Genomic DNA, 12,827 nt, shown 5'->3' with positions numbered 1-12,827 from the left:
AGACAAACTGTATCATCGACTTTCTCACGACGTGAACCCAAGTTTTATTTAAATAACTGTGGTCTTAATGTAATAGTTCTAAAAATATTTTTGAAATGTTTAGATTAGGAATATAGCAATTAGCCAATTAGACAAACTTATAACTACAAAATAATACTTAAATTAATTAGATAAGTATATATTATCGGTAATTATTAAGTTATATAACTTAAAAATTTAAGTATATAGACTTGAGTTGCATCTTAAAAGGATGGTTGTTTTTTAATAAATTTATTAGTTTGATAAATGTAGTTATTCTTCTTCTTGTATTTTAAATATATTAAATAAATAAATTATTTGTTAAGCAAGAAAATCATTCCCTCCACCCCCGTTATAAAAATGGTCAATATTTATTTCAATTATTAAGATATAATTTCTAACATAGTAATTCATATAAATAAGAAAACTGTTCCCTCCATCCTCGTTATGAAAATGTTCGATATTTGTTTCAATTATTAAGATATAATTTCTAACCTAGTAATTAATATACATGTAGATAAATAATAAGATAATTTATGGAACTTTATCCGTAATTTCTTAAATGTTTGAAACAGTAACTTAAATTAAATAATAATTATCTAAATATAATAAATAATAAGATAATTTATGGAACTCTATCCGTAATTTCTTAAATGTTTGAAACATATATATTAGATTTAATAATTTAAATTAAATAATAATTATCTAATAGTAGATGGTCTAGAATAATGACAAGTGTCCTTTTATTGGTTTGTTTTATTATATAGTATAGATATAGATATAGATTTTACCTTTTTATTTAAATGACTCTTATTTATGACTATTTTACCCTTAATGACTTATTAAATGAATATTTACATATTTCTCTATTCTAATATGTAAAATCAATTTACATATTTCCCATACTCACCGCATCGTGGACATTTTTGTCATTTTTTAGGCTCGTCACCTGGTCTAATTCTATTCTTTCTTGGTCTCCCAAGTGAACGTTTGATTGCAGGTGGGTATATCTTCTCCTCGTTATAAAAGAAACTGTTTGTTAAAGGGTGATAAAAGAAACTACAGTAAGCAGTAACAAAGACCAATTACTTAACACAAGTTTTTTTTCTTTTTAAAATTCTAAAGAAGGGTGTTTCCCTTGAAACCAGGTTTCTATTTATTATAATTTCATGCTGGTCTAGAGTTTTATTGTAATTGAAAATGTGAAGATTTTGAATAGGCAATCTTAAAGTCGGTTTCTTCCTACGCATCGACCGGAAACAAAATCAATAAACCCAAAATGATTATAATTCTTTATACTCCACTTCACGATCAAAATTAAATCTAAACTAAAACTGATTTTAAATTAGATTATTACTAACCATGTAGAATTAAGAAACAAGCATTCATGAAAACAGATCACGTTGTAACTTAGGTGAGGGTAATTGGGTAATTTTTCAAAAAAAGGGGAAATATGTAATTAATTTTATGGTTTGGGGAAATAAGTAATAAGGACACTTAGGAGAGGTAAATATGTAAAAATCCCCTTATTTAAATACGTAATTGGAGTTATCTTTATTTAACATATGAAGGAGCCTATAAATGTAAATATCCAACATTTGATTATCACATTGCCTACTGGGTTTAATCTCAGAAAAAGATGAAATAGCATAGTAACAGCCATATATATCATGGATATGATCATTCTAAGGTCAAGACATGACGACAAGTCTTAGTCTAAGATCGTGTGTAGTGGGGCGTTTTTTTTTTTTAAATTCAAAAAATAAAAACGCCAAATCATGCCCCTATCCCATTACATACCGGCGTTATCGGGCGTTTTTTTCTTGAAAAAAATTCGATTGGCGTTTTTCAAATCACGCCAAAACTTGAATTGGGAATTGAGTTTCCGTTGCCAACGGTCATTTGTTTATTATTATTATTATTATTTTTTAATTCAAATATTAACACACTATATATATTACCCACTTTTCCATCATTTTTTATAAAAAAAAACTCACACACTCTCAAACTTTTTCTCTACTACTTCTATATTTTATAAAAAGATGCATCCATTCCGACCCCCATTTGGTGTCCCCTCAAGACCCATGAACCCGAACACAACCCAACCGCAACAACCCTTTAACTTTCAAGACATGGACCCGAACATGTTATCGTACGCGGCTTATTTGAGTGGCGCTACTCCATTCGTGCAACCCACTTTCGGCTTTGGTCAAGCCGGCGGGTCGCAACCTTCACAACAACAACCCGAACCCGATGTGGATATCGTGCCAGAGACACAACCCGGACCGGAGCGAGAGACATCCAAACGCGGCAGAAGGTCGCATAAGAAGAAGGAAGCGAACGAACCTCGACGTAAGCATTCTTACCTTAATTGAACGAAGGAGGAGGAATACACGTTGGCTCAGACGTGGCTCGAGGTTTCGAAGGACCCCGAAATTGGTAACTTTTATATTTTTTTTTACTTATTTTTTCGTATACGTCTATTTTGTTTTACATTTAACGTACAACTTTATATTTCAATTTGTAGCAAACTTTCAAACGGGCCCCATTTTTTGGGATAGGGTTCGTGCACTCTTTTATAGCACGTGGGGTAAGGGCGAGCATCGTGACAAAGATTCCATTTCTAGCAAATGGACCGACATCAACAACAAGTGTCACTCCTTCCAAGAAGTGTATCAACGTAACTACGATAATCGCCCGAGCGGAGAAGGTGACGTCGGGGTTTTAACGAAGGCTTTGGAAGAGTACGAGAGAACGAAATGCCCTTTCCCGTACTATAAGTGTTGGGATCTACTATGAAAAAGTCCAAAGTGCGCGGGCGTAGTCACCATGACGTCGAGTAGTAGACGTCGAGCTAAACGGTCAAAAACATCATCCTCCGTTGACCCTAAAACACCGACTTCGGATGCCCGCAATGTCGGTCTAAATGATGTTGTGGAGGTTGACGAAGAGCAACTTGAAGAAGAGTTGGCCCGACCGCCCGGTAGAAGAAAGGATAAGCGAGCCGGGAAAAAAACGGTGGAGTCGTCTTCCGATCTCGAGTTGAAGGAAGATTTCGAGGAGATGAACCGTCGTCTCCAAGACATTCGCGACCTCGGCCACAAACGTTGGGAGATTATGAAAGAATGAGTCGCCGAAAACAAAAAGTTTAACGAGATGCAAGAGGCGAGGTAAATGGAAAAGGACATTGAGTTTTTGTCCAAACCAATCGACCATCTCCAAGGCGACGCGTTGATCCTTGCGCAAATGCATTGCCAAAAAATTCGGGAAAAATATGGACTCTAGATCATCATCCTTTTTCTTAACTTTATTTTTTTTTTCCGTTTTTTTATAATCTGTTTTTTTTTTTTCGTTTTTTTTTTCAAGTAGTGTAATTTTTTTTAAATTAATGAAGAATTTTATGTTTTAAATTTAAAAAAATAAATAATTGTGTAATGATTGTATGGACGTTATTGAGCATTATTCCCACTATGGCACTTTTGCAATAATCCCCAATAATGCCCCCATGCTGACTGGACTGCCACATGGCAGAAAACGCCCCATGGTGGGGGCATTATTGATAAAATTACTACGCATGGTCTAAGGTCGTTTCTAGAATACAAAGAGCCTGTAAAGGCTTGAGAAGGTAGGTTCTCCATGCTAGGCCACACTGCCGTCACTGGCCGCCCCATGCCAACAACTTCGTCGCCCCACGCCCAAGTGTCACATCGCCGCCACACGCCACCATTGTTGTGCCACCGTCGTCGACGCCGTCTCCGTTTGAGTGTCAAACCCGTTTCGAGTTTTCATGATCAAGTCAACTAGCGTGTCGTTTGTTGTTCCATCGCTCGGGTCTTTGGTTTTCGTCAAAGGTATAAAACCCTAAATCTCCTATGCTGAACTTATTGAATGTAACTGGACTCCTGGTAGGATTGTTTGACACGTTAGTTGTACACACTTCCACTAAATATCAACAAATGATATTAATAAAAATTATTATGTTTTATTTAAATTGGTACACATATTCCCAAAAGACGTCACACCATCGTCTAACGTCGCACCAAAGTTTGGACGACTTTACATAAGTTTTCAATGATTCTTCAGTAAATCAGATCGTCGGTGATCACTCGGTAACTTACTTTCGTAGATTGTGGCAAATGAGATTACCCACTAGCAAATTTTAGATGCGGTGTTACCAAGGTATTTATTCGGTAATGTCCATTAGCGACATGTATAGCCATCGGTGAGATCCCTTTATTTTGTAGTTGCAAACGTGTTACAGGTTAAGAACGAGTAAGGGAAACCAATAATATCTTTGACGAAATGATCGAAGTCGCAATATGCATCTGCCACATAAATCATCCGTATATTTAACTTTCATAAAAAAATCTTATAAAAGGATTTGGGTTAAATCTATTATCTATTATATATAATAAATGTGTTAATTTTTGCTGATGTGTCAGCTTCTCAGGCCTCTAAATTTTGCTATTTGGCGGGAAAATCACGTCCACTTTGTTTTTTTCGTTTGGACACGGGATCCGATAGAATACGGGTCATCCATTACCTTGAATTCGGATCTGTATAAAAGGCAATACATCAGAACATTTTCTCTGTAAACCCTAAACTACAAACGCCGCTTTCATTCTTTTCATCTATCTTTGTGTTTTCTCCTCTCCATTGAAGCCGCTTCGATTCTTTGAGGTATGTTTAAGGTTTCCATTTTATAATTCTTTGCTTTTCTTGACTTACAGATCTGCTATTGTTTCAATAATGTTGCCTGAAGAATATATTTGATATTTGAAATACAGGTATCCTACAATCCTCAACTCGAACCCTAATTTGTGGTCCAATTGCTTTTATTGTTAATTGTATGTTATTATGAATTTGGGTTTTGTTGTTTTTTTTGAACAATGGGTTTTGATAAGAAGAGAGCGACAGATAAAGGTGGTGTCGCAGACATGGCGACGACTTTTCTGCTCAACTTGCTAGGGTTCCGACACTATGTTCATGAGTTCCTTCACTTTGAAGTTTAAGATCTCTCACTTCGTGAAGTTCATCTGCCCCTCAATTTTTAGTTTTCTAGCATGTAAGTGTTTATGTGTTTGCAGAACAGGGTTTTGTTCTTTATGTTGTCACAATTGTCGTTTGTTCTGTGAATAGCAAACTTGAAACCCTAATTCGAAGGATGGTCAGTATTCGATTTCCCCAATTTTGATTTTGCATTTTATTACATTTGGTTTTCTGTATTTTGCTTTTTTTTAATTGTTTTTGTAGTTTTGGTTTTCAGTTTAGGATCATTGATAAACACACTACTTTTTGTTAAGGACTTGATTGAATCATTCTTGAGTTTCAATAATTTTTTTCATGTGCTTAGCTTGAATCTAAGATGATAGATGGTAATAAATGATTGTTTCATGTAAAAAGGATATGCACCCTACACGACTCGCATATTTACTTACGGTTATTTATATACCATATACTGGGTGACAAAAGATTCATTAGGGATTTATCATTATTTTCTTGAACCTTTCGAATTCGTTTATTAGATTGTTATTATTATTTTTGTATTTTATTTACATTAATATTGCAGCTGGAAATTTTGAGTTTGCTGCTGGTGAACACTACAAGAAATTGGGGTGTTTACCCACACATAATTTACCTACACATGTAAATGTGTAGGTATTTACCTACACATGTTTGTATATGTGTGGGTAATAGTTGATGATATATTTTCACAATGATTAACACTTAATATGTGTTGGTAATACATTTTTGCCACACTTGGTGTTGGTGGGAAAATTTCCCCTCCAAAATTGCCTACACATGTAGCAAATTTTCGTCATGTGTAGCTAAATTATCTACACATATTTAAAAAAACTAATACATATGTAGGTAAATGATTATGTTTACTAACACATAAGAATTTAAAAAAATATGTAGATAAACTAAGTTAATATATACTTTTTTTTTTTTTTGAAAATGACATGGCAAATTAAATACCTACACATGATTAAAAATATACAATATGTGTAGATATTACATGCCTATAAAGTAAGTAAATATATATTTTTAGATGATGTGACAAAACAAATATCTACACATATTTAAAAATGTACAATATGTGTAGATATTGAATACATATAAAATAAATAATTAAATCTTTTTTAAGATGACGTGGCAAAAAATACCTACACATATTTAGAAATGTACAATATGTGTAGATATTGAACACATAAAAAATAGGGTCATTTACATATATCCCCTTATTAAAGTCACTTATTACATATTTACCCAATTCTTAAAATCAATTACATATATATATATATATACATATTTCCCCTCCTTAATCTATATATATTACATATTTATCCATTTCAGTAAAATTACTATTATTAAATTACTATTATACTCTTAATAAAACTCATTCTAAGTTCTAATATTAATTATTAATATCTTTTAATAGAAGGATGAAAATGAATAGTCTTTTGATCCTGGTCATCCATGTGTATTAACTTGGGTTAATTTGGGTTATTGGCCCATCTTGTGTCATCTCAGTCTTCTTACGCGTGTAAAGAAAAAGGCCACGCTCACCTTTTTCCCCACCAGCACACAAAACTCAGTGAATTACCAACCATAAAAGGGTTATTGGATTTTATCACCCTCAACTATCGGTCTTTGACCGTTGCCACCCGCAACTAACACTTTTGGCACCTAGCACCCCCAACTTGACTTTTTGTTTGTAATGGCACCACCCAGTTAAATCTCCACTAACTGAGTTTGTCTTTTGTCCCACGTGGCACAACCAAGCTTACATGAACAGGATTACATGGCGATTACGTGTCACTGTATCTCTATTCATCTCCCTCACACAAAACACACACACACACACACACACACACAAAACACGCACACCATCATCATCATTCTCTTTCTTCTCTGCAAGTGATCATCGGTCAAACCCAACCAGCTCAAGCAATTAATGAAATCTCACTCAAAAATCATAAAACCCATGTTTTTAACAAGACTATAAATCTGTTACATCTCACTCACAAATCACAAACACCCATCTTTGAACATTCTCAACTGCTATCGTAAGAGATGATTCAATCTGAAGTTCTACAACATACCCATCTCGATCGTTTCATCTACAGATGAAAATCTCGCATCTGCGCTTCAATTAAGGTCTTCATCTTTAATTCTTGTTGTATCCCTAATTTTACTTTTTTGTTTGATTAATTTATGTTGATTTTGATCACAAAGTTGCTGATTTCATGCTCTATTTCTTTAATTCCCGCTATTTTACTTGATGTACATAGTTATAATTCTCTTTTTAGTTTTTTCAGGGAGATTGAAGAGGAATGGGGCGGAATTGGGGGTTAGGGTTTTGGTGTATTGGCCTGATTCGATTGATTGGATGAGGGTTTGGATTGAGGTTTGAAGGGGTGTGGAAATAGGTGGGGTTTGATTGGGAGGAAGGGTGCAATGGAGAAGACGAAGCTCGTAGGTGCGGTGGGTTTGCAGGATCGCCATTAAAGAGAATGATGATGATGGTGTGTGTGTTTTGGAGTTGTCTGTGTTATAAAGAAGGAGATGAGGTTTACATACACATCATTTCCACGTAATCATCTCCAACTCAGCAAACTTGTGCCACGTCAAAAAAAAAAAAAAAAACAAACTCAGCTAGTGGAGATTTAACTGGGTGGTGCCATTGCAAACAAAAAGTCAAGTTGGGGGTGCCGGGTGTCAAAGTGTTAGTTGCGGGTGGCAACAGCCTTTGGTGATAAAATCCAATAACCCACCCTAAAAACCAGAACAAAGGAAGCCGGTGGTGTGCGTAGCGTAACCCGGAATATGGACAGCCGGAGGCGATGGAGGGTGGAGAGGATGAAGGAAACGGAGGAGTTGCCGGCGGGAGTTTGGGAATAACGGAAATGCCTCCGGTGACCGTCCGTCAGCGTTCTTCATAACGTTTGATTTTTCTGTTTAGGTATTAGGATTTGTGCTTCATTTTTGAATTAGTTTGGTATATATACTCATCTAACAACATCGATCTTTTGGGTCTTACTTCTGGATTTCAGCAATTAGGGTTCCAATTTCAGTGTTCTTCACTCCGATTGTAGGTGCGCTTGATGCTTACTATTGATTGTGGTTGGAAAAAGGGTTGCACTGATGCAGAGCTCAAGAATGCTTACAAGAAGCTTTCACTGGTAACCAATATTGATCTAAAGTGAGTTGTTTGTTTTAGAGTTTGATACCATATTCAAATGTTTTTTTTATCGTTTGGTAATTAGAGATGGAACCCAGATTGTTGTTCTGCATTAGGAAACTTAAACATGTGGAAGAAGCAAAGAATAAGTTTCAGGCAATACAAGAAGCCTATTCTGGTAATTAATGTATTTGGTTTTGTTAATAAAGGTGTTATCTTGAATGATCTTGTAGTATTAAAATTTCTTTTTATAATGTTTACAGATATTTGTGTTAATAAGTTGTTCACTTGCAATTTTGTGTTTCATAATTGATAATGTCGCAATGAAGTGCAGTGGTGATCATCATGCCTATCATTTTTTTGTTGCTTTGGGATGGCTTATAGAATACATGTCTTTCCAATCACATGATATGCAAAGAGGTCCAGGAGAGTCAGTGAATCACATGTTTATTGTACTAATAGCACCCATTTTCTTCTTTATATTAATTTACGTTTTTACCCCTCGCTGATATTTTGACAGCAAGGATGGTGTGATAGTGTTGGATCTATTGAAGAAATTCTACTGGCAAGAAAGTCATTGCTACCGTATTCAAGAAAACAACAGGTATGCCAAAGAAGAGCAAGAACATGGCATCAAGAATCAGTTAAAATCTACTGGCAAGAAAGTCATTGCTTCAAATCTTCATTCCGATTTAACAAATGAGAAAGTGGCCCAATCTCAATCTGACGGCTTTGATTCTACTCCTATCAAGTCAACTACCATTCAAGAAGTTCCTGCTTTGTTGTCTGTCAAGTCAAAGCCCAAGTCAAAACCAGTAAAGGATTCGGTTCAGTCAAGATCTCATAGCAATCCCAAAGAGAGGTCCACAAGTTTGGGTATTCAGGGAAAGAAACGGCTATCACTTCCCAGTAACGGTTAGTTCATCTCTCTCTCTCTCTCTCTCTGTGTATGTGTGTGTGTGTGTGTTGCAGTAATACAAGGGTTATATCTGATGACGGTGAATACATTTCACACATCTCTTATGTACTTCCCACCATCATGCCAAAAAACGGTGCTTAGTGGTAGATTTATATATGAGAGCTCGAGCTCGGCTTGTTGGTAGTTTCTCAAGCTCGGGCTTGGCTCGTTTATTATCTATTAACAAATATATTATGTAAAAGTAATGTAAATAAAAGACTCGTTTAGGCTCCCGAGCTCGATAAGTGAAGCTCGAGCCCGGGCTCGTTTTATAAAAAGCTTATTTATGGTTTGGGCTCGGCTCGTAAACAAGTTTAAATAAGCTCGGTTCGGCTTGTTTACTACACAACTTGAAATACGGGGTAAACGTTATTAAATATTAATAAAAACTAATATTACACTAAGGCTCGACGAGCCTGAATGACGAGCTTCACATGCCATGCTCGAGCTCGATAAATAAATGAGCTTTATTTTAGGCTCAGGCTCGACTAGGGCTTGATAAGGATTGATTGACGAGCTTCACATGCCAGGCTCAAGCTCGAGCTCGATAAATAAACGAGCTTTATTTTAGACTCAAGCTCGGCTCGGGCTCGATAAGGCTCGGCTCGTTTGCACCTCTAGTGGGTTGGGTATTGGGTCAAAATAGGCAAACTTTTTTTATGGGTCAAATGGGATTGGACCTGGTTAGTGTGTCAAGTGTGATTACATTATTTACCTATTTTACTGTTAAGAAATAAAACATAACGCAAACTGACTCACTTGTAAGTAAATGAGTTGAACTTGTCTTCTTATAGTCTATTGGTAGGTGTACAATATACTTTATGTTTATTGAGAATGTATAAACCAGCCAAACATGCTACCGTGCTTGTTATAACCAATTATGCATTAAATACTACTTCAAAAGATGGCATACCACCTGGTTTACCATGGTGTTATATTGTTATTTTGTTTCATTGTAGCTACACGAGCACACAATTAATCTTATTAAAAAAGATGTAATGTTCAGTTATTCACAAGTTGGACTTGATGAAATTATTTGACCAATAGGCACAAGCCAATCAGATGCTGAAATAGAAATGGTCAGATCTATTCGATATGATTGTATTTGTTTCAGTACCTTTATTTTACGCTCAACCCATTTGACTTGTCTCTTAAGCTTCTTCTATTTGATCCGTTATAAATAAAACATAATCCGATTCGACTCGCTCTTAAGTTAATGGGCCAAAACATATGGACATGCAAAACAGGGAAAGGTGTTGGGAGCTCAAATAGCAAGGTTTCACAACCGACAAAAGCCAATTAAGATATTTTTCAAGTCAAATGGAAGTCAACAAGATCATATAAACAACTGCTGATGGATGCTTGTATATACATGAGTTATTTAGCGCATCAAGTTGCAACCGAATTGCTGAGATGTTTTCTCAATAATTATTACAATGTTCTTTAGTATGTTGTGTCTGTCGGATGGTGTGTCATTACTTTGTAACTACCAATGTGTATGTTGTATTACCGGACATTTGTTTGGGTACCAGATGAGATGGACATCAAGCACTAAAGTGGGTGCTTGGTGTATGTTGATGAAGTTCATTTGTAGTTTTGAGTTTTTCTTGTTCAAGTATGTATCAGGTAATTTATAGTTTGTTCTTACTTAAGTCAATAATTCATAATTGTGCTGAATGGACAATAAATATGACCATATATATTTATATTATTTGGGGTATGTTTTTACAGTGATGTTTATGTTGTACAAGATTTTACATATAGATGCTAGAAAATATTTTGTGTTATCTTGAATTGTTCCAAAAGTCTTTAGAAAAATGTATAAAAGTAATCATTTTTTATGCTGGTTTGTGAAACTATCGAGCTGGAGGTCTCACTTGGAAACATGCAAACCTTCATCGGAGTCGCCTTAGCGTGCCGCAACGCGCGCAGGGTTATAAACCTAGTTTAATTATAATTAAAATTACCATTTTACGTTTTATTATCAAACGAAATCAATCAAACAAAAAAAACAACAAACACAACAGCAACCTTTTATCAATAAGGATCAGCCTTAACCCCAAAACAATATCCACCCGTTTATGTTGTTCCAATATTGCAGCCAAAGTGCAACAATAATGCAGCCAATAACACAGCCAATAACGCAGCCAATATTGCAGCCAAAGTGCAGCAATATATGCAGCCAAAGTACAGCAATAACGCACCAATATTGCAGCCAAAGTGCATTAAAATCGCGTGTAATATTGTAGCGAAAGTCCAACCAATATTGCATTACAATGGTTCATTACAATGTAATCGATATTTGCAGCCAAAGAGCAATAGAATGGTTGCAAAATTGGCGGGTCAAGCGGGTTTGCTAATGGGTCAAAAAGTATTTTTGTACGGTTCTGGTTGACGACACTTTTGGCTCAAAGACTAAAAAAATAAGATTTATATATTTACGACTAGTTACGCTTTGACGCTCGTTACGGATTCGACGCGCGTTACGGACCTACGCGCGTTACGGACCTACGCGCGTTACGAACGACTTCGACTAAAAAATATAAATATTATATAGTTACGGATCGTTACGGACTCGACACGCGTTACGGACGACTTCGACTAAATAATAAAAAAATATTATATATATACGACTAGATACGGATTCGACGCGCGTTACAGACCTACGCTCGTTACGGACGACCTCGACTAAATAATAAAAATATTATATATTTACGACTAGTTACGTTTCAACGCTCGTTACGGACATACGTTCGTTACGGACGACTCGAACGGTAAAATGAAAATATTATATAATTACGGCTCTTACGGATTCGACGCGCGTTACGGACCTACGCTCGTTACGGACGACCTCGACTAAATAATAAAAATATTATATATTTACGACTAGTTACGTTTCGACGCTCGTTACGGACATACGATCGTTACGGACGACTCGAACGATAAAATGAAAATATTATATAATTACGGCTCTTACGGATTCGACGCGCGTTACGGACCTACGCTCGTTACGGTCGACATCGACTAAATAATAAAAATATTATATATTTACGACTAGTTACGTTTCGACCCTCGTTACGGACCTACATGCGTTACGGACGACTTCGACTAAATAATAAAAATATTATACATCTCCGACTAGTTACGGATTCGACGCGTGTGAGTTCAGTACCGTTTCGAACCGAAACTCGTCCGATTCGAACACGATTACTTAGAAGAAATGGCATAGACTTTGTACCGCCGGTAAAATCCGATATACCGGTTTGAACTGTTATACCGGTACCGTCTTAAGTCTGTTTTTGGGTTAGGATTTTACTTTTTATCATCCTATCTCCATGTTTACTTTTAGCTTTAACCTAACAACTTTTAGTATTTTATCTCCATCGATCAAACTCCAAAATTTGCTTCATCACTACATCATTCCTGACTTGTTCCAGACTTCCATCACCCCATCGTTCGTTCCAGATTTCCATTTTAATCCAATTTTGGATTATTTTATAAGTTAATGTTGTAATTTATTAAATAATACAATTAACTAGTCAACCCGGTTGAACCGCCCGACACAACCCGGTTCAACCCGTTAAACCATTTTTGTGTCTAATCCTGTATGATTAAAAAACCGGATTTTAGAACATTGCCCTAACCTATATATATTACGTATATCCC

General features: G+C 35.7%; 1 protein-coding gene across 15 annotated transcripts; it reads left to right on the top strand.

Annotated features, from left to right (window-relative positions):
- The first annotated feature begins 4,590 nt into the window (after positions 1 to 4,590).
- LOC110940748 lies at positions 4,591 to 10,872 on the top strand. Of its 15 annotated transcripts, none has more exons than XR_004893826.1 (8): positions 4,591 to 4,698; positions 4,806 to 7,179; positions 7,341 to 7,984; positions 8,076 to 8,204; positions 8,289 to 8,381; positions 8,538 to 8,623; positions 8,724 to 9,118; positions 10,409 to 10,872. XR_004893826.1 is itself a non-coding variant. In XM_022182313.2 (8 exons), the coding sequence occupies exons 4-8, from the start codon at positions 8,127 to 8,129 to the stop codon at positions 10,462 to 10,464; spliced, it is 798 nt and encodes a 265-aa protein (XP_022038005.1). In that variant the 5' UTR covers positions 4,591 to 4,698; positions 4,806 to 5,083; positions 7,341 to 7,984; positions 8,076 to 8,126; the 3' UTR covers positions 10,465 to 10,872. The 15 variants fall into 15 exon arrangements, 8 of the variants coding, with proteins under 8 accessions (XP_022038005.1, XP_022038004.1, XP_022038007.1 ...); XR_004893825.1 differs by having other exon boundaries at positions 8,538 to 8,633; XR_004893827.1 differs by having other exon boundaries at positions 8,467 to 8,623.
- The last annotated feature ends 1,955 nt before the right edge of the window (positions 10,873 to 12,827 follow it).

This window comes from Helianthus annuus, chromosome 5 (assembly GCF_002127325.2).
Source record: "Helianthus annuus cultivar XRQ/B chromosome 5, HanXRQr2.0-SUNRISE, whole genome shotgun sequence".
Classification (NCBI taxonomy): Eukaryota; Viridiplantae; Streptophyta; class Magnoliopsida; order Asterales; family Asteraceae; genus Helianthus; species Helianthus annuus.
Note: the sequence above shows the minus strand (reverse complement) of the source record. Positions and strands in the feature narration are given on the sequence as shown.